Source organism: Apiospora hydei (assembly GCF_038363865.1).
Source record: "Apiospora hydei strain CBS 114990 chromosome Unknown utg000010l_segment0_segment0, whole genome shotgun sequence".
In the NCBI taxonomy this organism is placed as follows: Eukaryota; Fungi; Ascomycota; class Sordariomycetes; order Amphisphaeriales; family Apiosporaceae; genus Apiospora; species Apiospora hydei.
The window spans coordinates 879,584-906,630 of record NW_027117369.1 but is presented as its reverse complement, the minus strand read 5'-3'; the positions used below and the strand labels follow the sequence as shown (position 1 = coordinate 906,630).

The following is a 27,047-nucleotide window of genomic DNA, read 5'->3' as shown; positions in this document are numbered from 1 at the left end:
CACTAGGCCTTTTTGTACACGTGTTTGTACAACATCGTCGCCATCCTATGCATTTATATATATAATTAAGCCATGAGATCTTCCAAAATAGCCTCCAGCTCTTCTCTGCGGAAAGGCAGGCTTAATAGTTCTGTACCCAACACGTCTTTGCGGCTCGTAATCATTTGATGGTCGTGGAATCTATAATTCCGTGTTAGCTGTCATTACTTCATGTCTCGTTTCCAGCTGTTTGGGGGTTTTCTTACTCCTTGAGCAGTGTACGGAAAGCCATCTCCGAACTGCAGATGAACTCCTCGACCGCCTTGTTATACAGTATGCGGTACTCAACACCAGGGTTTTCTCCCCGCTCACACCCTCATCGTCGATCGCCATTAGTACTTCGGTGACGAGCAGGCGGAACAGGTTCTTGGCGTTCTCGGGCAAACTGCGCAAGACGTAAGTGACACCCTCCTTGCCGCCGACTCGCCGGGCCTTGCGACCCAGTAACTCATGCACGTCGTCAACCACGTCGATCTCCACTGTAAATGGCGCAAAGGTGGTACAGTCGTGGAAGACGAAGTTGAAGGCGGATCGGACGCCGCTATCCCAGAGTAAGGAGAAATCCGGGGTATCCGCGGAGCAGATCAGCTGGATTTGCGGGTGCGATGCTAGCTGGGCGAGAATGGTTTGCGTGCCGGCTCTGCGTAACGGGACTGCATCGACGGAGTTGATAATGACGGTAATGTCGATATCATGAGAAGAAAGGAGGGCTTTCAGGCTGTCCAACATCACGGAGGGGTTGCCGGCAGGTAGTCTATGGGACGGATCGACGGCGCTGGCGATAGTACCGAGCATCTCGCGGATCGAAGTTGAGCGTACATAGCCATTGATGATGACGATCTTGCTGGTCTGGTGGTCGGGTGTTTCGTCATAGAGGAACTTGGCGAATTTATGTAGGAGTGGCCGTTTGGAGCCGTAGCCGTATAGGCATATGCTGAACCCTTCCGATAGCTCAAAGGACCACTGGGGAAAGGACTCGGTGTGCCATGACTGAAGGTACTCGATGTCCCCAGCATGGTGCTCTTTGTGCTGGTGCAATAGGGAGAAGTATTCTTCGTGCGTGAGTAACTCGAGCGAGGCAAGTGTGTTGCTTGATGTCTTCGCGGCACCGGGGCGGTTCTGTGCAAAGTATAACTCGTACGGTGGCAGGTCCCTCGGGGGCGTCGGCGACTTCTTGCGTGCCCGCCCCTTTTGTTTCAGCGCTGTCTCCTTCTTCTGGCGACCTCGAGGCTTCTTGGACGGCGACGCCGCTGCAGCCTCAGACTCGTCGATTTCTTGGACCCTGCCCTCGGCGCCCTCTCCTAGCTCTTCCTCTTCCTCGTCTTCATCCTGGCTCGAGTCGTAAATCTCCTGCGCCAGCTCTTCTTGCTCGTCCTCGTCGCTGGCATCGCCGGCCACCATGCGCTCAATCAAGGCTCTAGCACTCTTCTTGCGCGCGGAGCGGTCGTTTCGTCGCCATTGCGGGGTCTCGCCGCCCGTGAACCGCGTTGCCCTCGAGGGTGTTATGATGTTCTTCGTCCCCGATGCTTTCACTGGGCTCGTTGTGGTCTTGACCTTGCGTTTCGGAGTCGTTGCTACCTGCTCTACTTCTTCCTCGTCGCCGACGTGGGCCTGCTCCGCTTTATCCTTATCTTTATTTGAACGTCCTTCTCCGCCAACCGCATCGTCGTCCGAGGGCACATCGTAAATGGACTTCTTCTGACTTGCGCCGTTCTGGAGCTTCGAGGCCGCCGTGGGCCTTCCGCGTGGCCGCTTTGCTGGTGACGGCTGCGCGGCCTTGTCGTCGTCTGCTGCCTCGTTGGTGGGCTCTTCGGTCTTTGCTGCTGCCCTTTTCCGAGTGGATTGCCTCACGGGCGCAGCTTTTGCCGGCTCAGGAGCGTCCGCTTTGCGGCGTGGCGCCATTAGGTGATGATGGTGCTATTTGCTAGAACGTTCTCAGCAGCACTGCATGCGACAAATTGGCGTCTGCTCGAACAATGTTGCAAGTGCAATCTGGGTTCTGAGGGCCGGTGCTGTCTGTCGGTGGGTATACAATCTAAGCAATGTCAAAGACGAGTCGGTGTCGCAAAGCTGCCAAAAATACAGTTATCGCCGAGGTCAATGGAAGTTCACGCGTCGTCGCGTCAAGGTGCAGCAAGTGCTGCAGCTTAGGTATCCAGCTACCGGGCTAAAGTACCTAAACCGCCTGTAGCTCCCCAGCAACAACCGTGCGACCCCACTAAAAAGTTGACATGGGCGCCCAGAACAAGCTTCTCTGCTGGCTTGCAGAGGCGATGATGCTGGCATGCCCAGCAGTCGGATCTAAAGATTAAACCTACACTTCTTCGCATCAAAGAAGGTCAAGACAGTGACTTTCACACCTTACCTACTGTCACGCCTACCATCAGGCATACTGCAATACTATACACCAGCCAACCCGCTATTCCCTCCCGTAGGCAGGAGGCAAGTGGGCTGACCCCACACAAAAACCAACGTCGGCGATGAACCTCAACCTCTCAGGGGCTCTCAATGTGTTCAAACTGTTGACTAAGCCGTCGCTATGTCTTCCTCATGCCACAGTCTCAACCTTCAATGACATCCCCGTGCCGCTGGATAGGGCCTTCGAGAGCCATGGCAAGAAGGTGGAGATCAAAGCCGTAGTCGTAGACAAAGATGACTGCTTTGCCTACCCCGAGACCAACCAAATACATCCCCCTTATGTCGTGAGTTTGCTCCTCCTTCTCCCTGTACTACCTGGCCCACTTTGGACCCGGAATATCCGATAGACCTTCAGGCATTGATTCGGGATGCTGTTTTCAGGAGCGGTTTCGGCAACTGCAAAAGGAGTATCCCGGCCGCAAACTCCTGATCGTCTCCAACACGGCCGGAGCTATGTCGCACGACCGGGATGGCAAGCTGGCTACGGAGCTGGAGGGGACCACCGGCGCCGTCGTCCTGTCCCACCGTGCCAAGAAGCCCGGATGCAAGGACGAGATCATGGCCTACTTCCAGAAGCACCCCGAGACTGGAGTCACGCATCCCAGCCAGGTCGCCATTGTAGGAGACCGTCTTATGACGGATATGATGCTGGCCAACATGATGGGCAGCTGGGGTATGTGGGTTAAGGATGGCGTGGCCCCCTTGAGCCGCAAGAGCATAGTATGTCACTTTTCCTTTCTTTCCTACTACGTAACGGCACTATCGCACCTTTTCGTACATGGACTAATCGACTTGTCTGCCAGTTTGCCAAGTTTGAGTATCGTCTTGCTGCGTTCTTGATGGCTCGCGGTGTCAAGGCACCGGGGCCTAAGAGTCCATTCGAGTGATGGATTCAAGCTGTCAGAGGCACCTCATCTGCTTGCCTAAACAAACAGGTCTTCCCTTTGGCCGCACTAGAGTAGTTTCTGGTGGAAGGCATAGCAGAAGTAGCATCTCTCGCCTCTAACTGAGATTCAAATGTCACATCCACTTAAACCACCGTTACTGTTGAGGGGCTTGCTTGCCAAGATAGGGTTCAAGAAGCCTGTCAATGAGGCGGAATCAAAAGCTCGGCCTGACACCTATTGCAATGTATGTGTCCAAGATGTTTTCTTTGGCATGTTTGCTCCACGCCGTCGTAGCCTATGGACCAAGTGGTAGGAATAGAGCAAGGGCTGTGTGACTCAACAACTAATTTATTGTCATCTTCAACGAAACGAGATGAACAACGTCAAATTACTCGTGGTATAAGTATCCCTCTACTTGGAGGTTGCTCGATTCGATGCTTAGGATAGAACTGGTTGGTGGTCTGTAAAACCAACTGCCTAGACCTTCCAGCGCCTTATGCAGACCTGCACTGCGGTTGGAAACCACTTGCCGTCAACCGGTCCCAACAACTTGTCAGTCTTTCCGCACATCTTATGCTGGTATTATGATCTGGCAAACAGCATTATCGACGTTGTGGCAGCTTTTATCTGTTCCTGAACGCTGGGCCAGAACAATTTCCTTGATCAGCCTTCGGCATATTACCCCTTTCGTGAGTATCATCGGATTTTGCACTACTTGGTATGCTTGCTCCCATAACGCAGCAATTACGGGTCTGTACTTTAGGTGGCTAGTATGAATGATTGGCCTTGTGCCTTCGATTCGAATTCGTTTTAAGTCATTCTGGATCTTGGTTTGGGACACCTTCAAGGCCAATTGATGGTATTGCTCTCCGCAGTCTGCTCTGGCTGAAAGGCACTTCCACATGTCTCATCGTACTGGGCCATCAATTCATTACAGTACTGCACATCTCCCATAGTAGTTGGATACCTGATTCCGTTACGCGATACGGAACCAGTATTCCCTTCAATTGCTTAGTATCATCACCGAGGCCACATAATGACATCTGGGTCACCTTTCTCCCGATTTAACAACACTCGCTTCTCCTCACTCGCCCCACGTCTGGCCAGTAGCTGGAGGCAAGGAACAATCTTGGATGCAGTGATCTTGCCATGAGTGAGTTCTGGACACTATCCAAAGTCACATTTTGGTCATTCGAAGGACTGTCCTCTAGGCACTTCCGGAATCTGGGCCTGGATCCATCCCATCTGTCCTTCATCAGGTAATACATGCATCTCAGCTCAGCTCTGGTGACCACGCACCTGAGTGCTGCATAGAGATACAGTGCCTAGTCAATGAACGAATACAGTTGAGTTGTTTCCCACAAGGACTATGTACATATCATCTCACAAGGACTTCAAGTCACTCAGTCTCGTCCGATCTCACTGGTCAACTATTATTAGCCTGTGGCCGATCTTATGCTGTGCGGTCGAAGATTTAAGTCAACACATGCTATGGAACTGAAGAGGCTGAATCATAGGCATCACGAAGCAATCTTTTCATAGTATTCTGAGTGAAAATTGACCATTCTTACGTTCATCCGACCTCCATCCCTCTACGCATAAGTCACCACAGTGGTATATCTTGACCAAACAGCACACCCCAAGCTACATCTTGTCAACATATCGTTGATTATTCAATTATTTACTGTACCGTGCAAGCCAGCTAAGCCCTAAATGCGGACCACGCATCGAATAGTGTCAATGTCATAAACAATGTCACAGGCAACGACGAACTGCCCCGTTTCCAGTCACCTACCACTCCCATACTTGTTCTACTTCACTCTTCCCAACACCTTCTGATCGCATAAGCATCACTTCGCTTTCGTTCTATCCCCACAGTTCTCAACGTATTCATCTCTGGGCATCATCCTTTCAATATTCTCTTGACGCAACCTCGTTTCCTGACACTTCAACAACATCACTCTTCCCTTCATCCTGACGTTATAGCCTCCAGTTTCCGCAAACCGTCTCATCTCTTCTCTGATGCGTCACTCTCACGCAGATTGGTATATTGTCACGCAGTAAGTGCTCTGAATCGAATTCAGCTGCACTGACACCCCCGAGACTGAGGCCAGGCTCCGGGTCTCGACCTATAAATTCTCACTTTCCATCTGCCATTCTGCTTTTCCCTTCTCTCCATCCAACTATTCAGTTCACCCAACCACCAGATACAACTGCATTTCCCACTCAAGTTCCAGACAAAAGAATATTCCCTCAAGAAGAAATTCTTCTTGTCAGTTACTTCCCACAACCACCCTAGTTGCTTGACTAGTAGCTCGGCTTTCGACCTATTCAGTGTCGCTTCCCTTCTGCCATTCTGGTTTTTCCTTCTCTTCAACCAACCATCAAGTTCACACAACTTGCGGACACAAGAGCATTTCCTGACGAAGTGCTTTCCTCTCGTCATTTACTTCCCAAGGGTTCCCTTCCTTTACTGGTAGTTCGACTGTTCAGAACGCAGTTACCTTGCCCCAGCACACCCCTACTTCACTCGTACATCTTGAGCAGAGCACTAGCTCGACTTCGCCAAGCAGCAACTGCAAAGTCACCTACCGGTAGGAAGCGTTTCCTTGCTCGTCGAGCTGAGGTCAGGTTACCTGGACCGTCCACCAGAAACGGAGCTCGCACCGAGAGATCGCACACGCATCACCATCGCTCTTCCCAGAACGCACCAAGGACGCACCTCTCCCGCATCCGGCCTTTCTCGTTGCTGGCATATCGGTTTCATTCCTACCGTCTTGAGACGCTGGGCGCCACCATTGCCTGCTTGCCCGCTTGATCGCACATAGGGCCGCTTAACCCCCCAACTCCAAGGCGTGTGAGGCTCTGCGTTGACGTCCCGAGTACGCGCCGTCACCAGAGTTCCTACGACAGCCGAGACTGATACTTTGCGAACTGCATTGCGGCGAGGCCATAGAGAGACAGAAGGTATTCGAGCAGTAAGTGTTTTCTTCCCTTTCCTTGCTTCTTCCATAACTTCCTACCCGAACCTCAAACACATCTTGAGCGTCCTGGAAGCAACTGCCACCAAGTCAAAATTTTCTCTTACCTACACACTTGACAATCGCCCCCCAACCAGAGTACCCAATTCAACACCTCGCCGATTGTTTACCCACCAAGTCCCATGCCTACCTACCCAAAGCACCTACTGGAAGGAGCAACCAAACAGTTACTCACTTCCTTCAACCCTCACACAACCTTTGGTCACCACATCTTCTTCTACTTTTTTTCCGAAGTTGCTACACGACCACAGCATCCTCTTCGTCTTTTTTTTCGGAAGTTGCTACTTGACCATAGAATCTTTCACTACAACCTTTGGTACCTACCTACCTCTTTTCTCTTTCGTCCCTACCTTCCTCCTTCCTACTCACACTCTTTCACAAACTGCAAACACTTGTTACTCTCTGTCAGGCCGGCTGACAGCTAGCACAAGCAGACACCATACCCACGCCACACCACACACATCACCAGGTATGTTAGTTCATTATTATGTGGCATTCCCATCTCTCATCATTCCTCAACTCACCCACCAACATCATCCTTCGCCTTATTCACATCCATCTACCCATTCACCATCCTCTTCCTCCATTGCGCTGTTGTCCTTGCCATCACGGCTTGTTAGTACACACTTCACCTTACGACCTTGCCGTCGCGACTTGGTTGCACACACTCTGTATAGCCTTGCACGGTTACATATACATCGTCGCCGACCCTTAACATCACTTTCATATTTCTTACATAACTGAATTCTATGTTGGCAAGTTTCAACTACTTTCTTGCTGACTTAATTACCTTCTTCCATAGGTCACCACACAGACCAACAAGATGGTTGGCAAGAGCTGGTCCGATGCCGAGGAGGCCTACTTCTGGCGCGAGGTGGCGCCCTACTCCAGCGGCCGAGTTGGTTTGTTCCAAGCCAACGAGGAAGTCACCTGGAATGAGTTGGCCCAACGCATGGCCGACCACTTCGGCCGCAATGCCCGGCGCCAGTACAGCGGGCTGGTGCTCTGTAAGTATCGATAGCCCATGTATTCTTTCTTTATTTCTTTCATGTACTGACTACTGTGTAAGCCGAGCACTTCTTCCTGAACGTGCAGATCGGCACAAGGTCCCCAAATGCCGAGCCGCACCTGTCTCGATTCTTTCGCCGGGCCAGTAAGTATATGTTTCATCTTGTCGCCGATTCGTTCACAAACCTAACAAAGAATGCTGCAGGAGCGCCAAATCCCTACCACAACGGGGCCAACGCACCTGGCCAAAGACGGGCCGCAGCGGTCCCTGCCGGCTCTTCTGTGCCGCCCTCTGCACCGGCTGCTGCCCACTCCGGCGCGGTAGCAACTGCCTCTCCGACGGTGCAGGGGGTGGTTTCGGGCCGTGCAGGCCGTCGGCAAGCACTTCCGGCTGCTCCGGCTCGCGCCCAAGCTGCTGAGGCCGAGCAAAGCTCACCAGCCGGGGAGAGCAGCGAATCGGGCGGTCTCTAGGTAAGACCGTCCCGAGGACCTGCTTCTCTTCGCGCTGCTGCCGGCTTCAGCGGCGTCTCGGGCCAGGTGCGCCCAGTCACTGGAGCTGGCGCCTCGGTCCCAAGCGGCGCAGAGCTGTACGGCACCCTTCCCGGCTCCTTCCCGGGCCGCTTCCCCGGCACCCGTCCCCAAGCCGGCGAACCCTTTCCTCGACAGCCGCCAAGTTCCTCTGATCGGGCCCCTCTGCAGACTGCACGCTCACGACGAAGTGATCGACGAAGCTTGGGACTGCCGGCGACATTCGAGCAGAGACGGCAGGCACAAATTGCGGCCTTGCCAACGACGACCCCTTTCGCCGCTGCGCCTTCCTTGGCGGCAGCTCCTTCGTTGCCGGTCACGACTCCGACCAGTGCGCCTTCCACGGCCACTGAAACCACGGCCGCCTCTCCGGCACAGTGGGCCGAGCCTCCCATTGCTCGTGACCTCACTCTCCCCGAGGCACGGCTTGGGAGGACTCGAGCCCAGACGCGAGCCCGAGGTCGACAAGGGCGCACGGGGCGGGCCGGTCGCGCCACTTCCTCTCGGACGGCCAACCAGAACCTCTGGGAGGTCAACCAAGTCGACCCCAACGAGAGTTCGACCAGCGACTCCGACGACATCCCAGCGCGGCTGGAACGACCTCCCCGTCCGGCTCGTCGACGCCGGGCCACAAGAGGTGGCAGAGACTAGGCTGGTGGCCACAAAGGCCGCCTGCTCACGGAGCTGTTGAGCCTAGCAAGCAGAAGGGCGGGAAGACATGGTTGTCTTGATATGGTACGAGGAAGGATGCTTCCTAGAGCATTGAGATCAGATAGGGGATCGAGAGTTCCAAAGAAGAATGGAAACAGAGAAAACAGAAAGAAAGCCAAAAAAAGAAAACATACCCAAAACACACACACACACACACACACACAAAAAAAAAGAAAAAAAAAGGGCTAGGTGGTGACTTTGGGTGGGAGGGCGGATAAGTCACCATCGACAAGATTTTGAGAAGTCTTGGAACAGGATGGCGCCATTGGCAGACTTGAAGAAGTCAGCCGCGACATCGCTGATTCTCACGGCATTCATTGGGGGTGGCTGTGTGTTTGTAAGTACCTGCAACTTCGCTTTTTCGTCTCCACCGTCACTAACTTCGTGGGATCAGAGATGTACTTCTTATACTCCTCCGCCTCTTTGGTCACAGCAACGATACCAACGATCAAACTTGATTTCGTCAGAATGTCGAGTCATATGCACATGTCGTCATGGCAGTTGCTGTTGGTTTCTCCAGTTGAAGGAACCAAGAGAAGAAGTACGACGTCTAGTACGAGCTTGATGTTGAGACCAACAGCGAATGTGCGGGTGTCGGGAGGAAACACCCCCGAACTACCCTCCTCCCCATTCTGTTTGCTTGTGGCGGATGGCAGGAAGCACAACTACCCTCCTCCCCATGTTGCGCTCGTATTGCAGGTTTCGTACATATTATGGGGAAGACGATGCACAAGTTATTGCCTTGGGTTGATATGATATCAAGACACTGTGGTGAAAACTTTTGATGTGAGGTACGAGGTGTTGCGGGATACGTATTTCCATGTGTAGGAGGTGTGCGATCCCTCGAGCATTACAGAGTCTTCTTTGTGGGTGCAAGAAGAAGGCTGCCACTTCAGCACTTCAGAAGGTCGACAAGGTTCACTAGCAGAGATCTCTTGGGATGGGTGCCTACAACACTTGCAGTCAGCGTCCCTTCCTCTTTTGTGAAATATGGCCAAGATCTGGGGCAAGAACGGTCATCCGATCAAAGAAGAGATGGAAGGCGGAGTTACGTGCCAGCTGCCACACTCTGGAAGTAACTTTCTCTTTCTTCCTAGGGAAGCACGCCGGTTGAAGAAGCCTTGCCGCCGCGGAGCTCGAGAAAGGGGGGAACGAGACGAGAAAGCAATTAAGATGTAGGTTTCCTGGGGGGGACGGGACGAGAACGGGGTTGAGACTCAGGTTCCATGGAGGAACGGAACGCGAACGCGATTGAGTCATGGCTTACGGCGTTCCGATCCATGCCTTGTACGGTGCAAGCACGCTGCCGGTCTCGGAAACCAGCACAACTTCCGCAACTTCACTGGCCCTCGCCATGACCGAGTACTGAATGTCAGAGGGTTGTGTCAACGGTCACCTCAAACCCATGATCACCAAGCACTTCAACCGCTTGGTGGACTGGAAGAAGACGATCCCCTGCAGCGAGTACTCTCTCCTCTTCGGCTCGAACTCCGCCGCGGCTACTAGCTGGAGACCACTGGAGCCGCGTTGAAGTATTTATCAAGAACGCTGGCTTTCCTGAGACGATCCGCCGCGGCAAGAAGAACATGCCGTACGCCCTTTGCAGCACCAATATGCGCATTGAGGTGCCGAGCTCTTCGTCTCCCCCTGCCGCCTCGAAGCCCGAGCCGACCGACTTACAGGTCCTCGGCGCTCTCTTCGACCTAAAGGACAAGAAGAACGTCAATCAGCGCTTCAACCGCCTCAGCGCCAAGATGGGCTGGTTCAAGACCGCTGACGATGGCCCTTCCACATTTGGCCAGGACTGGCGAAAGCAGCAAGGCTGGAAGGGGGACTGGCCAGAAGCTGGCAAGTTCGGCAAGTGGGGTGCAGTCTTCGTGAAGATTCGCCGAGACAAGAAGAACATGCCATGTGCCTTCTGCCAATACACGGTGAGTCGTTTCTGTCGAGTAGTATTTCTGATCTGAGGACTGACTTTATATGCATAGAATGATAGAGACGCTTCAACTGCCATGGCCAAGGGCCAATGGTGCTGGAACCATGTTTCAAGGTCGTCCTTGACGCGTCGAGAGAGTTCGAGCCAATCGTGAGTTGACCTGTTTCCCTTTTTACACCTTGATCGGCTTTATTTACTAACCTGCCTCAAGGGACTTTCATCTTGCGCAACTACGTCGGCGTTCTCGACGAGGCTCGAGCGAACTGCATAGGATCTGGGGATGCGACACTTGCCACAAAAGCTCTTCTTACGGAAGGAAGTAAGTGTGTCAGCACAGCTGGCCAATGCACTCGACCATACTGCTTGGGTTAGCAAGTTGAAGCCGCAGGAGCGAATCTTGTTTGTCATGCAGAAGGATATATGGTGCTGGACATGCCACGGAGATACTTTTATGTATCCCTAAGGCGACGAGGAGGAGAAAGCCTTGTATGACTAGAGTCCTGACTCCGCATCCTCACTACATTTTCTCGTCCATGGCGAATTGCTTCTGGCGCTGGATCTCCAGCGACGAGATCCAGCGCCAGAAGCCTGGACGTCAGGGGCGCACCAGGCCCGTCAGTGGTGTCGGGCTCTTCCAGCCATTAAACCTTGGCTCCGGGCCCTGCTCCCGGCGAGGGAGAAGGCAAAGGCTACCTCGAGATCTCAGACGGGCTGGCCGTCAAAGTCTTCGGAGTTAGCCACGGCCATTGTATTGAGCGCCACAGTCACCGAGACGATACACCCAACCAAACAAAGGACAACCCACCCTCAGTATGGCTCCCAACAGAGCAAGGAAACAATAAGGAGAAGAAGCCGCGTGCCGATAGCATCAACTACCATGGCGGCTACCCCTTCGAGGGCACCCTGACAGCCGATGGAAAGGTCACTTGCAAGCCCTGCCAAAAGGTAGACCCGACGCACCGTGGTTCGGCGTCATCATCCCGACTCGGCAGCACTGATTTGAGCATGATGTCTCCGCGCGGCGTCCATGCCTTTTAATGGTTGACGAGATAGACTACATGGCACCACGATGCCCAGGTCTTCAACAGCGCCGGATCATTCTTCCCATTTACGTCCGAGTCGCCATCCAAGACCAGAATTAGCGCCCCCTTTGATTTCCGTCATGTTGCTAGCGCCGAGCACGGCGGAGGACCTATGGGTGGTGTCGACCCTGGTCCCGACTGGAGAAGCATGCCAATTCGTCACCAGACAACTTCACTAGCCCAGCTTGAAATCGCTGGAGGCGGTCCTCCGGACTACCTAGCATCGCGTAAGGCCCGGCGCAATTGCCAAGAACGGGCTTCGAGGAGATGGACTCGTGGGAACCGCTAAAAACGACGGCGAATATTACGGAAAGACACTGCCAAGGTGAAAGTTTCTTCGACGCATCCTCAGTCTGCAATAAGATCGACCTTAGATCCCAGCGGCAACCGGCCCATAGGGTCGGTACAGATCCCATATTCGCGAGACGGGTCACCTTCAACATCCGGCACAACCATGGCTGCTCCATTGGCAGACTGGCCTTTGGCTAGTGATATCAGTGAGGCCACACTCGACCGGGCCGCTTTGGAACGCCCCAAGACTCGCCGGAGCTACACTTCGCGTCTGCTGCCTTCCTTGGATGTAGTAGCAATGACCTTAGAAAGGTGATTCTTCGGCATCTGGCCCTTCAGCCTCTGGTAAATGCAGACGCACTTTCTAAGGCTCCTTCTCCGAAGGTTGCCCACCGCGCAACAGCGACTTCTGCCCGGCATGCTCTGGGGGGGGGGGGTTCAGAAGAATGCGCGTCTAGACAGTCAATGCGCATTGCTATCGCCAACAGCAATGGAGCCAACATCGAAGGATCAAAAAGCGAGGTCGCTATGAACGCTTGGCCGCCACCAACCACGAGACGCTCTGGAAGGAGTAGGCAGAGACGTATGCCCGTTGGAACCAAGAGCACATCGTACCCTGCCGGGAGCAGATCGATCCGCACACGCGTATCGAGAACAGCTTCAAATACGTCAAGTTGAAGTCGAAACAGGCCGTCGTGTGCGCATGACGCTCCGAAAGGAGCCACATTCCTGAAGCTTTTATCCCCCGACAGAAACCGATGCTGTAAGCAAGTTGAGCCCGAGCTGTTCCACGCCGATCATGTCACCTTATACGACAGATCCGAGCTAAGAAGATGGACAGTGCGGCCGAGAACGCCCAGAACGATGAAGACGGCTGAGAAGACTTTCGCTTTCTGTTTTTACCCCTAACATACCTATCGGCACCCGGAAAGGTGCTGATCCGGTTCCTGAGTGAGATTCCGGAAATCAGTGCTGCACTGCTGAGCCGGGTGAAGACGTTGCGTCTTGATCCCAGTATAATCACGCTGGCTCTCACTAGGCTGTTGTTTCTGGTCATGATGCGCCCGCCGGTGAGGGAGATTGCTCTGGACACGATGCAGGATATCTAGCTAGAGTACCAAGAAGCCAGGCTGAAAAGCCATTCAAGTTCTGTTTCTACCCCTGACTTGTCTATCGGCATGACCTGTGAGTACTGCCGAAGCCAACCCTGAGGCCGAGGTCTAGAAGCCGGCCGAAGGACGAAGCCTGGGGCTGGGCCTGGCAATGGCGGCTGGCATTGTGCGCAACATGGACGGTCAGTTGCGGCTCAAATCGGAGGCCAAGGGATCTCGTTTCGTCATCCAGCTACCTTGGTCTCGGTGTCCCTTGCCAACGGAGACCTTGGTACGACTTTTACTTCCCTCTAAATGACCGAGTTTGGATAAGCTTCCGGCGATGCGTGTCACTCTACCAACACGCACACAGCATCTGAACCTTCAATCCCAATCGTATACTACTTCGGAACGCATATCTTCCCCTGTACCATCTGCGGAAAGCCGCTTCTCAGAGACCCAATCGTCCTCATCACGAACATGCATACGATCGAGATCAGCGTGGCCGAGGAGACAGGCATGGACCAAAGCGTCGGCACCACGGCCGGAACATCGATCAGTCACCGCGGGGCGGCAAATTCCACCAGGTACCACCAAGCCGATCCGAGAGTGTGCAAGGCGTGTGTTCTGGGTTGGTGGCCAAGCGGCAATTGGCAAGCCCAGTCATTTCCATCTGGCCTTGCTTCTGGCTTGCCGCCCAACGGTCCAGCAGGTACAGGACCACCCTTACATACGGGACACCGGCCCGAGATCAAGGACGTTCGTTATTTCCTACGAGCACCGAAAGCTCACATCCCATGAGCATCGCGAGGTGTTGCTTAAATTCAGTCCGGGTGAATGTGTTCGCTTTTGTTGAGTTCGTCCATGCGGGCGCCGCAAAGTAGGCGGCTCAGGATCTGGTAAGTAAAATGCATCCACAAAACAGCATACGCCGAGTCATGTGGTCCAAAGACTGACCTTCGTTTTTTATAGTCTGTGTTGCCGGCGTGTCAATTCGTCACCAGACAACTTCAGGGTTTCATCACCCAAAGACCTCCCAATATGCCCCAGTCCCCAGTATCCTGGGACATATTGGGAGGTCTGCAAGAACGTCAACGTTCTCGGTGGCATTCCCTCAATCATCGAGCCATACACGAGCCTTGATGATTCGCAACTTCAGGCAATCCACCGCATCCGAGCGACGAAGAGCTCACAGGCCGATGGCGGCGGTCTCTCAGGCGAAGGTTCTCCGCTATGGAGAGAGTGCCCACTCCGGCCGGGAGCACGCATTCAAGGCACAGCACGTTGGAGACACCGCGAAGGACCCTTCTCACCCTACTCTGAACAATATGGTTGCATGGTGACAAGACAAGCGAAGACGAACCACCCTTCGCGAAGAGGGTGCCCGGGTTGGCGGGTCCAGGGAGTGACAGCCCAGTGATCCTCTCCTCTTGTTGCAGAGACTGGGGTGGATTTGCGATGATGAGAGCTCCTCGTTGAACATGCTGATCGACATCGCTGTGCGGGCGGACGGTCCTCTGCATAGCAGTTAACCCCGAAGGCGCTCAGCTGTGGTTGGCCTTGGCCTTCCAACCTTCCTAGGTATCGCCGAACCAATTGGTGTAGTAATCAGCGGCACCGGCAGGCATGGCACGACGACAGGGATAAATAACCAAGGGTGACTGCATAATATCAGTAAAATTAGGGGAATCAATAAAATAGGATAAAAATCATTTTTTAGTTTTGTCTAATTCCAAGCTGCCGCGGTGGTATTCGTTCTGCTTTCGGCCTGGCTAGAAGCTACTGCGGTTGACCTCGTCCAGCTTTCGTTCCAGTTCCAAGCTACCACGGTCAAATTTGTTCTTCATTTGGCCCGACCCCAAGCTGCTGCGGCCAATTCTATTAAAGAAGAAGACATAGAAAGGAAGAATTAAAAAAAAAAGCTCCCGTGAGTTCTCAAAGTGCGTATCGTACGACCTACCCTGTAGCGCAACCTGTGATGATATTCGGCGCCCAAGAGATATCATGGCAAGCATCTTGATTGGCGGCATTGGTGGCGGCAGGTGCTTCGGACAGGCCACCGAGACAAAGTCTTACCTTTGATTTTCCAGAAACTGCCTATCTAGGGTCTCTAAATGCGGCTGTAGCGAGTGATTTGTCCTGACGTCCATCTTGTGCATTGGCGCCGTGTGTTGAATAGCAGTCACTCTTACATTGAATTGATGTCAATTGACACTTGGAACGTAGTGAGACTTACTTTCAATACTACAGCCCCAATCAATTGATAGATGGGCTAACTGTGATGTGCTGAAGACTTCTCGTAGACGGCACCAACCAGTTGAATGCAGCTATTCTTTACTGCCTGTTCTGGAATCAGTTTTGCCCCTTTTCGCCTGGTGGGGGGCTTGAACCTGAACGGCAGCAGATGCGGGAGTCTTGGTCTTCTAAACCGCGGAAGCCAAAGCACCTGTACAAAGTTGATTTAGCTATTGCCTCATCAGTCTGTTGCGCCTACTGCTAATCCCTTTGCATTGCCGCTGAGGCAGGCTTGCCACAAAGCCGATAAGAGACATACGACAGCGGGAATGCACGATTAGTCATCCAGTCAATCGCATCAATTGGAGAGTGCATCTACTACCGTTCGGCGCAACCACCACCAATACACATCACGTTTCAGAGCATGCCCCTTCTCCCCATGCTAAGCTGAGCGAGCACCGAACCGGAAGAATAATAAGCAGCTGAGCACAGCTTCAGCCCTCTCTGTACTACAGCATCATCAACTGCCACCGTTTGCTACATGCGGGACAAGAAGATGCCCACGCGCCTCGAAATCCCCATCTTCGGCCCCGCCTCCGCGTCCCCCGCCATCGCGGCCGGCGCTGCCCGCATCGAGCTCAACGCCGCGGGGTCCTACCCGGCCGGCGGCCTGACGCCCAGCGTTGACGATGTGGCGTGCCTCAAGGACGCGGAAGTTCCCGTGCGCATCATGATCCGGCCGCGGGGTCCTCCTGCGGGGCAACGAGATTTCTTGTACTCGGATGCGGAGATCGACGGGATGGTGCGGTCCATTGAGGCGTTCAAGGCGTCGGGCGCGATGCGGGTTGAGAGGGGTGACGGGTTCGTGTTTGGTGCGTTGATGAAGACAGGGGCAGAGGGTGCTGGAAGGGTAGGCTTGCAGGTCGAGACGGTGCAGAAGCTGGTTGCTGCCTCGAAGCCGTACAAGACTGTCTTCCATCGCGCATTCGACGACATTGTGGGCAGTGACGATGCGGGTGATGTAGCCGCTGACGGAACCCCAGGTGTAGTCGCAGAGTGGGAGAAGGCATTGGCGTCACTTGTTCAGATGGGCATCGACGGCATTCTCACCTCAGGCGGACCCGGCAATGCGGCTCAGAACATCACCACATTGAAAAAGATCATGGCAAAGGCTGGCGACAGCATCGAGATTATCGCGGGCGGCGGAGTAAGGAGCAGCAATGTGGGAGACATACGCTCAAGGCTTTGTATGGGCGGAGGTGGTGACGGCAAAGAATCCTGGGTTCATTCTTCTTGCTTGACAGGAGGAAGCAACGACGAGGTAGATGTGGCAGAAGTCCAGAAGATCCTAGGAGAGATCAAGTAAACAATATATTGATCATTTCGGCCAAAGTGACCACTCTCAGGTCTTGTAAGCAGCGCGAACTAGTCGAGAGCGGCATTGCGAGCATGCCAGCAACCCTACAGCGCCCTGCACGCGATCCCACCCTTTCGGTTTGCTTAGTACTAATACATGAGTCAGAATGTTCTCCCCCCTTTGCAATTGATAACCTTATACTGTCTCCTCTGTTACGTAGACGCAATAAACGAGACGTCCTGACAGTTGGGCTATGCGAAGGGAGCGCCGTCGCTTTCCCAGCACCTTCATTCTAGTGGCGCAGCAGCAGAGGACGAGTACTTATGCACCCCAGGTTTCGCTGGATCTCTGCACCTGAAAGCCACAGTCCTGTCGTCGATGGCTTTGGGATCATCCGGCCCGGCGCCTCCGAACAGATGGCTCTCGCCCCCGCCGGGGATGATATGGCCATTGTCAGGTGTGTCGGGTTCGCAGTTCTCGGTTCTGTGGCAAGAGTTAGATTGATTGAGTTGGCAACACCGATCTATGGATAAGTTCTGCATGATCATCATGGTCACCGCATTCCTCTCTTCTTCTATCATTGCTTTCTTCCTCCCATTGAGAGGCGAGGGCTTCAAGGGGAAAAGCAAAGCGCGCCGAGTAGGGGGTACATACTTGTACAGCGTACAGTTCAAGGTGCCATACATCCGGACCGACGAGACTCCCTGAGGCGCTCCAACATGCAAGGGAGAGCCCTCCAAGCTGACTGTTCAAAGCCGCGGGTTAGAAAGAGACCCCTCCGTATCAGCAAAAATTGATGACGAGGCGTTGCCTCATACCGCCATGGATCGGAATGAATCAAACTTACTGCATGTGTCTCTCTGACCGTACCCCTTGGGTGTAGCAGGATCAGTGAAGTTGAGGCAGGTGACGGTTTCGTTGATGCCCATGAAGTCGGGGTTGGGACACAACTCGACAATCTCTGCAACAGCAGCTCTGCCACGAAGCTTGTCCATCGTCATCGCCACCGCAGCTCCGGAGCTGGAGCTGGGAAGAAGGATGGCCATGACGCGAGCGAGCTTCATGTTGACGGACTGAGATAAGACAGAGGTCGGGGGATATGACTATGGTTGAGCAATGGCGGAAAAGAGGTATCATGAAAGACGGACTGTAACTGTTCTTACACATGACACTTTTATCTGCAAACCTCATCCATTATGTAGTCGCTCGGTCGGCTCCCTCCTCCCGCCTAACAGAAGCCCTCAACCCGTTCAATCAAAGAGATCTCGTCAATCATCCCGACGATAGATTGAAAGGTGATTGCTACACGGATGCGATATCGACAATGTCTTGATCCTTTCAGCTGAGAGGGGGCACAGCACCTCGGTCAAGTCAAGTGACGGAGTGGACAAAGTCACGATGTTTCGTAAAATTAAGCAACAGTATATCGTGCCACGCCAGAGCCGGACGTGCTGTGTTCTATACTGACACACCTTGGACGAAGGCTGATAGGCGAATCTTGTGTCATACATGCTTGTTTTTCTCTCGGTAATTGCAGAATCAAGATAGCTCGAGAAAAGCCCGCCTTGGGCATATTGCGGCTGTGAAAGCCAAGACACAGAAAGCTGGCCCATCCTTGTTTGCGCAACAGCCTAGCAGCAGCGTTGACAAGGTTACCGAACTCAGTTTCTATATACCCCTATCCATCGTTGGACATCCACAGTACTCATATGATGTCATAGCATACCATACCCGAGTCTTGGGTCATGCTGTGTACCTTTAGCTAATATTGTCTAACTTCAATCTCATAAATGCTCGTAGTTATGTTTGCGATATACGTAGCAAAGCTGGACCAAGACATCACCGTCACGAAGTCGGAACCGAAAGAGGTTTGGTTGATTAAGATATGCCATTTTAGATAGAGCTAGATATATAGCTGAAAAGAACGGACCAAAAGAGTCATGTAGCAATATCGTAGTGTCACTTACCGCGTGCAAGGCCGAGATCATACCAAGATCGTACCCAATGATTGTAGGTTCGTCACGATCAACGAAGGGGAAACCAATTCCACAGAAAAGAGATCGTAAAAATATCATCCATGCGTGTGAAATCATTTTGTCTCTGTGAGATATTGTCTGTTGCACCAGGCTTTTTACATATCTTCACCGACCCGGAGGCCTGACCCACCAACCCAGTCGTCACGTTCGTAGTAGCGGAAGACCAGGTCGTAGTCCTCAAAGTCATGAACGATTCGGTCCATGCGACGGTAGCCCCGAATCTTCTCGAGACGCTTGTTGCGAGCTACACCCTTGGCAACGTCATCGCCCTTGGCCTCGAACAGCGTGACACTGAAATGGCCCGGCTTGAAGATCTCCACCACATGTTCGATGACCTCAGACGTCTCTCGGCCCTTTTGTCCCCCAGGAACGTTGGTCTCGAAAGAGGCGTACGAGCACTGAGGCTCGGGGGTTACATGAACGGTGAAGTAGTGAGTAGACTTCTCGCCATCCTCGGCATTGTGAGGGGAGGGGATGACTCCGTTGGCAGAGAAGCCACACGGATCAAACATGTAGGCATCAATGCGAGCATCGGGATACTTGTCCTTCGGATAAACGCCAGAGAGCCCGCAAGCATCCGAGACAATGGTGCCAAGCACGTGACCCTCAGTAGCTTGGTTAATATCGGCCAACTCAGACATTGGGGTGTGGGTACCGTTCCCATCAGAGTTGCTGTCCAAGCTAGCGGCATCGAATGTCTCATCGGTGTGACTGACGGCTGTGCTGGTCGTCTTAAGCGTATCTACGCTAGCTGACAAGTCGCCCAGACTCTCCTCAGCAGCCTGCTGTGCCTCCTGGACCTGCTTAGGACACTCGGCGCGCGCGACCGCACTCACGTGATCCAAGTAAAACTGCTTTGCATTCTCAGGATCGAGATCAGTCATCAGGATCTCGAGGGTCTCGTCGTTACTCTCAGGGGCGCCATTGAAGGCCGTGGCCAGCCCAGTAGGAATCTTCCAGCCGCTGGGCAGGAAAGGCGGCTCCTTATCGCCTTCGGGAGTACGAGGTGGCGAGTTGGTCTGTGGGGAGGTGATGTAGAGGTACCAGTGATCTCCATTCATCTTGCCCACCATGTACGCGCTACCATGCTCAAATGTCTCGTCCAGGAAATCGACCTCCTGCTTCCAGCTCCGGTGGGGGCTCGGTTGCTTCTCGGGGTAGAGGAAGTTCTTGCGACTGTAGAACACTCGGTAGGGGGTTGCCGCAACATGCTCGTCCTCCACGCTCTTCACATTGTGGAATGGGAAGCCAGCCTCAACGGCGGCGATACGAAGAAGGCTGTGCAAGCCTCGGAGCAATGTGGTGGTGCCGCAGGTCTTCAGAATCAGCTTGTGGGGGAACACAAACATGCTGGACTCGGAGAGCAGGTACGAGTCAATGTGCTCCGACTTGATGGTCGAGAGAACCTTGCAGTGTACTTCGTCCAACATAGGGACCCAGATGTCGGACGCCACGGCCTTCAGGCCGTCCGGCTTGACTCCATGGGGAAGAGCGTCCGCACTAGGGGCGAACCAGACTTCAAGAAGCTTCTCGGGCCCCTCGAAGGCGTTGGACGAATCTAAATCTGCCGCGACTTCATGATTGATCGTCAACTGAGGTGTATCCTCAGACGGCGAGATGATTTGGTTGGTGGGGACTTCAGAGTCGACCATCTCCGTATTGCGACTGTGCAAGTCGTAAATATCCAAACACAACTCTTTTTTTCTCCTCCAAATTAGGGCGGTCCTGCGGTGAGGATCGATCGATCGAGCCGGGCCGATGATGAACTGGACGGGGTTGGCGGCGGGTACTGCAGCGACCGCGGAGCACTGACTGCCACCCAAACGAACCTTGCGGCGTTCGTCTGAGAGAGTAGGCCCACAGGTGGGTGGGAGGGGATCAGATGCTGGCTACGCCAGCAGCAATGCAAATGTATAGCTTTATAACGTCTCACGTAGGGACGTTAAGGAGGGCGGCCGCGCGGGGGGGAGGAAGACCTGTGATGAAGGAATTGTGACTCGTTGATATCTGGGCCTCGTTCGTGCAAGAAACCGATACCTGTGGTGGAGTATCGGGCCTGGCAGACGAGGGTATCTGCAAAGATGGTGTGGTCGGGGTGGGTAGTTGTTGTTTGGTTTGGTAAGAAAAACCGGAGAGGCGTGAAGAACGGTGAAAACTGGGGTTATCGGGGCCTATGTGTCGAGTGTTAGTCAAAATAGACGGGATGCCACGGCGCTTATTTATCTTTGACGTACTTTGCGGGCTTGGAGAGGAAGCGTAGCAGGTCCGCCGGGTTCATGGAAGAACTGATGGGATGGGATTACGACGACAGCAGGACAATGCGCCTGATTCGTAAAGTCAGGCCAGAGGTTTCGGATCGTTCAGATCAAGCTGCTCGAGTGTTGCCTGAGAAACATGGACGATCCAGATTCGTCAGAAGATGGAGCAAGCGTTTGGGCAAGCAGCAGAGGCGGTAGACGAGAAGCGGTGGTCGTGTCGTCGCGGGTAGGTAGGGATTCGGGGTCTGTCGTCTGAAGGAGGAGAGACGGGAAAAGAAATAAGTTGAAGGGTCTTGAGACTTGGGGGGTCTTGCTGAGGATAGAGTTTGGGCAAAGTAATGCAACAGCAGTAGCGGGAAGAGGTGAATGGCGGAGAACCAAACGGGCAGAGTTTCTTTCGTTCCGTCCTCACGGAAATAATTTATGGCTTGTTCTGCGCAGGAGCGGTGGGCAGTTGTTGAGTCGGTAAGAGTCAAGCAGAGTTAGGTCGGGGGAGCGAGAGATTTTTCTTGATTCAGCACCTCCGCGACTATGGCAGAATTTTGTGCCTGGCCGAATCGAATCAGATGCAGTAAATCAGCTTTTTGGTGGTGGGTGTGGATGGGCAGCCTGCATGTGCGCCGTAACAGCGGGTGGGGTGGTTGGCCTGGGCTGTCGGTAGGCCACTCAAGGTCACTCAAGCTCACTCCAGCAGCAAGCGGGCAGGCACTTTAGGCACTCTGCAGGCCCTGCAGGCCTTGCAGTAACAGCGTGACTCCTCACTTCCTCCGCCCAAGCTCCAGCCAGCCAGCTCCAGCCAGCCAGCTCCCAAGGCGCCGCGGGACGCCTTTCCCTCTCTGAGCCGCCGCTGAGCCTCTGCGCCTCTGAGGTCATTTCACTTTGCAGATTTTAGGGCGGGGTGGAGTCGCGGTTTTTTTTGTGTGTGTTCTTCTTGGCGCATCGTCGATAGCTGCCAGCCCCAGCCTCTGTTAGGTACGAATGGGTAATCCAGAGTGGTCGAACTCCCTAACTTGGCATCCGTCAAACACAACCTTGGAAATATCGGGCTGGCAGCTATCACCCAAGCCGTTTCCCGTGCATCGACCTTATCTTTGTTGGAGCTGATATATTTCTATCTAGATTAAACCACCACTAGGCCAAGATGATGACATGCCTGCTGGCCGCTTGCACGGCTGGGGATGGAGTGTACATCCTCATTCCAGCTTACACTGCCAGTGGAGCTTGGGCACCAACCAGACGACGAGTAGAAAGAAGGTGCTCCCAAACCAACCATGGTCCATAACGAGCAGCCGAGTCTTGGGAGCATGAACCTCCGACATGTGCTACTACGTATTGGTTTGGACACCCAAGCCGCATGCCGTGTCAGTTGCATCGAAACTGTTTTCTTTGGTCCCAAAACAGGAGAGGGTGTACGACGGCACCAAAAAGCCCTCAAGCGTCCAAAGGCCTACCTAGGCTGCCTGCATGATCTGCATCTCGCCAGAACCTCTTGTAAAGTCATGACAGATAGAGTTAACACCGGGGTTCCAGCACACGCTCTTGCAAACGGCTATTGTCGTGTCTTGCTGATTATCGCCCTCGCGGGCTGGCGCATCGCCTCATCGGTCGTCGTTTGCTTGGATAATATATGTCGCATCGCATGCATGGGCAGCCCCGGTAAGTTGGGCTGTTGTGTTGAAACCGAGACTTGGCTCGGCTTGGCTTCATCCGATGGCTGCCACAATATCCCGTGTGATTTGGTTGAAAAGGGGTTCCAGTGAGCAGCCTCGATACTTGTCCGCCAGCAACGCTGCGTCTTTCCTGGTTGATGTTTCCGCGGCCTGCTCCGTTGAAGCATTGGCCCCTGATATGTCCTTCCCGTTCACCATGGTTCCCGCGGGGTAGACCGGCCGCGCTCCAGATTCGACCAACATGACAAATTGTGGATCGATGGGCACGGCACCTAGAAAGCGTACGCTGAATTCCTGCGCCATAACCTCGCCACCGCCCTTGCTAAAGATGTTGGTGCACTCGGCGCAATTGGGGCAGACGAAGCCGGCCATGTTCTCGATCACGCCAATGATAGGTATGCCCGTCTTGGAGCAAAAGTTGAGCTCTTTTCGCACGTCCGCGGTAGCTACCGCTTGGGGCGTGGTGACCACCACAGCGCCCGCAACCTGACCGGGGCGCGCATCCTTCAAGAGGGTTTCAGCTAGCGAGATGTGTTCATCCGAAGTCCCAGGCGGCGTATCGATCAGCAGATAGTCCAGGTCTCCCCAAAGCACGTCGGACAGGAACTGGCGGACCATGGCCGTCTTCTTGGGGCCGCGCCAGACCACAGCGTCGCCGCGACCCTTGAGGAGGAAGCCCAGGCTCATGCATCGTAGTTCGCCAACACCAGCTTCGGCGTTTGCTTCGTGAACCGTGACCGGCAGCCAGCCGCCGGGGGCTTGTGTAACTTTTGCTTCTTCAATATTGAACATGCGTGGCATCGAGGGCCCGGTCAAATCGACATCGAGGACACCGACCGAATGGCCGGCGAGGGAGAGCGAGAGGGCGAGTTGTGTCGTGACAGACGATTTGCCGACACCGCCCTTCCCGGACAATACCTGTGATGGATTAAATTAGTCGAAGTTCACCGATCTTGGTTGGTTGCAACATAATGCCTACCAGAATGATATGCTTGACTTTGGATAGAGACATCTCTGGCTTTGCGGTGACCTGTCGCGCTCCGGCAGTTCTTATAGAATACACGTCCGAGAATGTATTCCGATTGGACTAAGTTATCCTTAGTACGTACAAAGCAGAATAACGTGGTGAGAGCGGCGTTTATGCCTTTGATGAGATAATCCCAGAATTCAGAAAATTCCTTCCAACCCTATGCGCAGGCCAGCGATTATCGGCGATGGACGATATTCTGCATTTATCAGCAGCTACATATGGCTACAGTCTCTCGATAAAAAGCTGGCTGCCCCTCCATATCCGAGATAAAACCCCCACCAACGGGCCTGGGCGAAATGATGCAATGGGAGATTGGAAGCGAAACAGGCCCGTGCTTATCGGCAGAGGCTTAGCCACGGCAGCTCAGAGGCCACAGGAGGCCACAGGAGGCCACGGAAGCCCAAGTACCTCACCAGCCACACAGCAGACTCCGGAGCCTGGCAGCACTGTGCAGCATAGTTATGCAAATGTTGGTGCCTGGGCTGAAGTCACTGCACTTCAGTTGGCTCCACCGGCCCCCCGGCTTCCTCGGCCTTGGCAGCATGGGTGCGATTCTGCAGACAGGTACCTACCCCTGGGCAATGCGCATTCTTGTTTGATCGCACTCCTGGAGGTACAACGGCAATCGGGCTCTCCCATCGGAGAGTACTTCTGTTCCGAGCGCTGTCCCCGTCTCACACGCGCTCAGGCTCAGGAGAGCTAGAAAGGCCAGCCACCAGCCTGCCAGCCTGCCAGCGTGGAACCTCCCCATCCAGAACCCATTCTTTATTATTACCTTGCCATGCTGGCTGTTGTCATCTTTTGATTAGTGTGCTTTTCCACTTATGATGGATCGCAACTCCCGGTTCCTGATAACCTTTGATTGTTGTCGCGAGTCAACATGACCATTGTCTTCCACTCCCCAATATGGACGATCCATGGGGCTCGCCGTGGGCAAGCGCGGATGCTGCTCCTCCCAATAACAGCCTTCTCCTCAACCCGCCTCCGAAAGCCTTCTTTGGAGGCACAAGCTTGACACACTCGCCCTCGCCAGGCCCATCGCCATGGGCCGATGACGAAACCTTCAGCGGCTGGGCGGCAAAGTCGGAACACGATCTATTAGATGCCTCTCCGTGGGCGACGGCTGGTCGAGATTCGCCCTTGCGCACTCCGCATTTGAGATCGAAAACATCTTCCATCTTCGAAAAGGAGAGCACTGGTTCTTGGCCCGGCTCACCCGCCTTGAACCCTCCTCCGCGCTCACGCGCTTCCTCCGTCTTCCGCCCGCCTCCCTCCCCCGATCCTTGGGCCGCCGATTCACCGTGGCTTGATGCGACACCTAGACTACCGCCGCCCAGTGCCGACACGACTGGCCATAATAATCTCAAGCCCGAAGGTGCTCCCTTATCCAGGCCGGGTCCTTCCCCAATCACACAATCCACAGCTACACTGCCTGAAGAAGACGAGGCTGATGGGAACGCCGAACCCCACGAGAGTCCGTCCAGGCCTTCTTCGACTTTTTCTACCGATGGCGACGGTCGTGTCCCGGAACGTCAGGATTCACCTATCACCTCGATTGACGAGGAAGCCAACCTCAGGCCACAACAACCGAGCGCGAGAAAGGTGACGGGGAAGATTGCCCTTCTGGTAGACAAGTTTGACGGTCTTGCAAGAGCAGCATCCGAAGAACCAGCCGAACTCCAGAGGCCAGCATCGGCTAGAGACAAGAGCAAGGAGAGGTCACGCGAGACCCTGAAGTCCACTACTGATGATGAACCCAAGACAGATTCAGGTGTAGCCTCAGTGACTTCTGACGATGCAAGGGAGGCGTCAGTGGATAACGAGCAATTGAATGATCCCACTGCTGTTAGTACCAGCCCGGATGACAGAAGGGATAGCTTGGAGGAATCTAGTACTGCTGCCCACTCCGATACTCGACGATCTGCGTCTCTCCCTGTGCAACAACTCATAGAGAAGTTTGGTCCTATCAGCTTCAACATCGATCTAGATGGCCTTCAGACGATATTTTCCAACATCTCCGATGACGCTGATCCGGACAGCGAGCTGCCAGACCGTGTTATATCTGACAGCTTTACCAATCTCGACCAGCGACGGATCTGGTACCGTATTTCCAGATATGGGTCCATGCGGAAACACAACTCCGGCGACGACGAGAATTATCCCAGGATTCAATGGGCTACCTCGGACGTTCATGAAGAGACAATCAAGGTTGTTCGAAGATGGAAGGAAGAGGACTCAATATCGGGACGGCCGACATTTGGGTTAGGCAAGCGGACGAGCGGCTTCAATTGGGACTCGGGGGGCACTGTACCCATCGAGATGGACAAGATATTCGGTCGAAAGCCACGAGCCGCGACAAAGAGCAGCATCCCTACGGTAACACCGCGAGATTCTGCCGAACTACCTGATGGTCGAACGGCCAGGGCTTCTACACTACCTCCAAACGTCTTAACTGGCCCACCTATTGGAGCCAAGGCCTTCGGCTGGAGCTCCATGACTCCTGAGCCGTCGCCAACTACTTTACCAATGGCAACGGGAACAACTTCGTCTCCAAAGACAGATTCAGCTCGGAATTCGATGTCCTTACCTCATGCTCCAGCAGCCGCTCCAAAGACAGAGTCAGCTCGAAACTCACTCTCATTGCCCCCTGTCCCAGCAGTTGCCCCAGCAGTTGCTCCAAAGCAATCACCCCAAGAACCATTACCCCCAGCCCAGCACGTCAGCACATCCAGAGATGAGGGAGAGGGAGATGACGACGACGATGATGAATGGGGTGAAATGGTTGCCTCGCCTACTTTTGCCAGGGGACTTAGTCTCAGCAGCGGTTTCCCCGATATTGGAGACCCGGAGCCTTCAAGCTTCAAGGCAGACACCGCCCTCCCTGAAGACTTGGGGCAAACAACCATTCAACAGGACACGCCTGAAGAGGAGAAATCTGTAGATACAGGTACGGATGCTCCGGTTTCTGAACAGGCCGCAGAGTCTACGAGCTTGTTCTCGGCAGATACAAGTGATTCCGTGTTCACAACGGATGTCCCGGCATTGGAGACAGCGGCTGAGTCTACGAGCTTGTTTTCCGTAGAACGTGAAAGTCAAGAAATCCAAGAGATCCAGGATCAGGCTCCGGATCCTTGGGCTTTTGCGGACTTCTCTTGCTTCGAAACCCCGACTCCTCAACCTATACAAGAACAACCAGTTAAGGCGCCCATTGCAGACAAACCGATTGGGCCCCCAGTTTCGGTAGTGAACAAGCTTCATACAATCCCGGAGATGCCAACCCCAGCTACGGTCATTCTTGGCCCAGTCCAATCGTCGAAAAAGGAGGAGCAGGAGGGAATGAGCCAAGCCGTCGAAAACATCATCCAAAACCTCCCCGATCTATCCTACATGCTTCGGTGATTGGGAGACTGCCTCTATTTGAGGCGGTAT

General features: G+C 53.9%; 10 protein-coding genes across 10 annotated transcripts; 6 read left to right on the top strand and 4 right to left on the bottom strand.

Moving 5' to 3' along the window:
• Positions 1 to 65: 65 nt before the first annotated feature.
• On the bottom strand, positions 66 to 1,941 carry PG997_014443 (uncharacterized protein; the record flags this gene model as incomplete). Its single annotated transcript, XM_066818757.1, has 3 exons — positions 66 to 180; positions 246 to 301; positions 352 to 1,941. 3 exons carry the CDS (start codon positions 1,939 to 1,941, stop codon positions 66 to 68), a joined length of 1,761 nt encoding a protein of 586 aa, XP_066660945.1.
• Positions 1,942 to 2,519: 578 nt separating this feature from the next.
• On the top strand, positions 2,520 to 3,344 carry PG997_014442 (HAD superfamily phosphatase; the record flags this gene model as incomplete). Its single annotated transcript, XM_066818756.1, has 3 exons — positions 2,520 to 2,741; positions 2,839 to 3,177; positions 3,261 to 3,344. The coding sequence occupies 3 exons, from the start codon at positions 2,520 to 2,522 to the stop codon at positions 3,342 to 3,344; spliced, it is 645 nt and encodes a 214-aa protein (XP_066660944.1).
• A 3,864-nt stretch (positions 3,345 to 7,208) lies between these two features.
• PG997_014441 (uncharacterized protein) lies at positions 7,209 to 8,572 on the top strand (the record flags this gene model as incomplete). Its single annotated transcript, XM_066818755.1, has 3 exons — positions 7,209 to 7,392; positions 7,455 to 7,538; positions 7,881 to 8,572. 3 exons carry the CDS (start codon positions 7,209 to 7,211, stop codon positions 8,570 to 8,572), a joined length of 960 nt encoding a protein of 319 aa, XP_066660943.1.
• Positions 8,573 to 10,218: 1,646 nt separating this feature from the next.
• PG997_014440 (uncharacterized protein) lies at positions 10,219 to 10,599 on the top strand (the record flags this gene model as incomplete). The annotated part of the gene is made up of 1 exon (XM_066818754.1): positions 10,219 to 10,599. The coding sequence occupies one exon, from the start codon at positions 10,219 to 10,221 to the stop codon at positions 10,597 to 10,599; it is 381 nt and encodes a 126-aa protein (XP_066660942.1).
• Positions 10,600 to 13,204: 2,605 nt separating this feature from the next.
• PG997_014439 (uncharacterized protein) lies at positions 13,205 to 13,833 on the top strand (the record flags this gene model as incomplete). Its single annotated transcript, XM_066818753.1, has 2 exons — positions 13,205 to 13,235; positions 13,406 to 13,833. The coding sequence occupies 2 exons, from the start codon at positions 13,205 to 13,207 to the stop codon at positions 13,831 to 13,833; spliced, it is 459 nt and encodes a 152-aa protein (XP_066660941.1).
• A 1,990-nt stretch (positions 13,834 to 15,823) lies between these two features.
• Positions 15,824 to 16,633, top strand: PG997_014438 (CutC family protein; the record flags this gene model as incomplete). The annotated part of the gene is made up of 1 exon (XM_066818752.1): positions 15,824 to 16,633. The coding sequence occupies one exon, from the start codon at positions 15,824 to 15,826 to the stop codon at positions 16,631 to 16,633; it is 810 nt and encodes a 269-aa protein (XP_066660940.1).
• Positions 16,634 to 16,911: 278 nt separating this feature from the next.
• On the bottom strand, positions 16,912 to 17,688 carry PG997_014437 (uncharacterized protein; the record flags this gene model as incomplete). The annotated part of the gene is made up of 3 exons (XM_066818751.1): positions 16,912 to 17,107; positions 17,279 to 17,369; positions 17,472 to 17,688. The coding sequence occupies 3 exons, from the start codon at positions 17,686 to 17,688 to the stop codon at positions 16,912 to 16,914; spliced, it is 504 nt and encodes a 167-aa protein (XP_066660939.1).
• Positions 17,689 to 18,755: 1,067 nt separating this feature from the next.
• PG997_014436 (S-adenosylmethionine decarboxylase) lies at positions 18,756 to 20,312 on the bottom strand (the record flags this gene model as incomplete). Its single annotated transcript, XM_066818750.1, has 1 exon — positions 18,756 to 20,312. The coding sequence occupies one exon, from the start codon at positions 20,310 to 20,312 to the stop codon at positions 18,756 to 18,758; it is 1,557 nt and encodes a 518-aa protein (XP_066660938.1).
• Positions 20,313 to 22,621: 2,309 nt separating this feature from the next.
• PG997_014435 (uncharacterized protein) lies at positions 22,622 to 23,600 on the bottom strand (the record flags this gene model as incomplete). Its single annotated transcript, XM_066818749.1, has 2 exons — positions 22,622 to 23,506; positions 23,568 to 23,600. 2 exons carry the CDS (start codon positions 23,598 to 23,600, stop codon positions 22,622 to 22,624), a joined length of 918 nt encoding a protein of 305 aa, XP_066660937.1.
• A 924-nt stretch (positions 23,601 to 24,524) lies between these two features.
• On the top strand, positions 24,525 to 27,017 carry PG997_014434 (uncharacterized protein; the record flags this gene model as incomplete). The annotated part of the gene is made up of 1 exon (XM_066818748.1): positions 24,525 to 27,017. The coding sequence occupies one exon, from the start codon at positions 24,525 to 24,527 to the stop codon at positions 27,015 to 27,017; it is 2,493 nt and encodes an 830-aa protein (XP_066660936.1).
• Between the last annotated feature and the right edge of the window lie 30 nt (positions 27,018 to 27,047).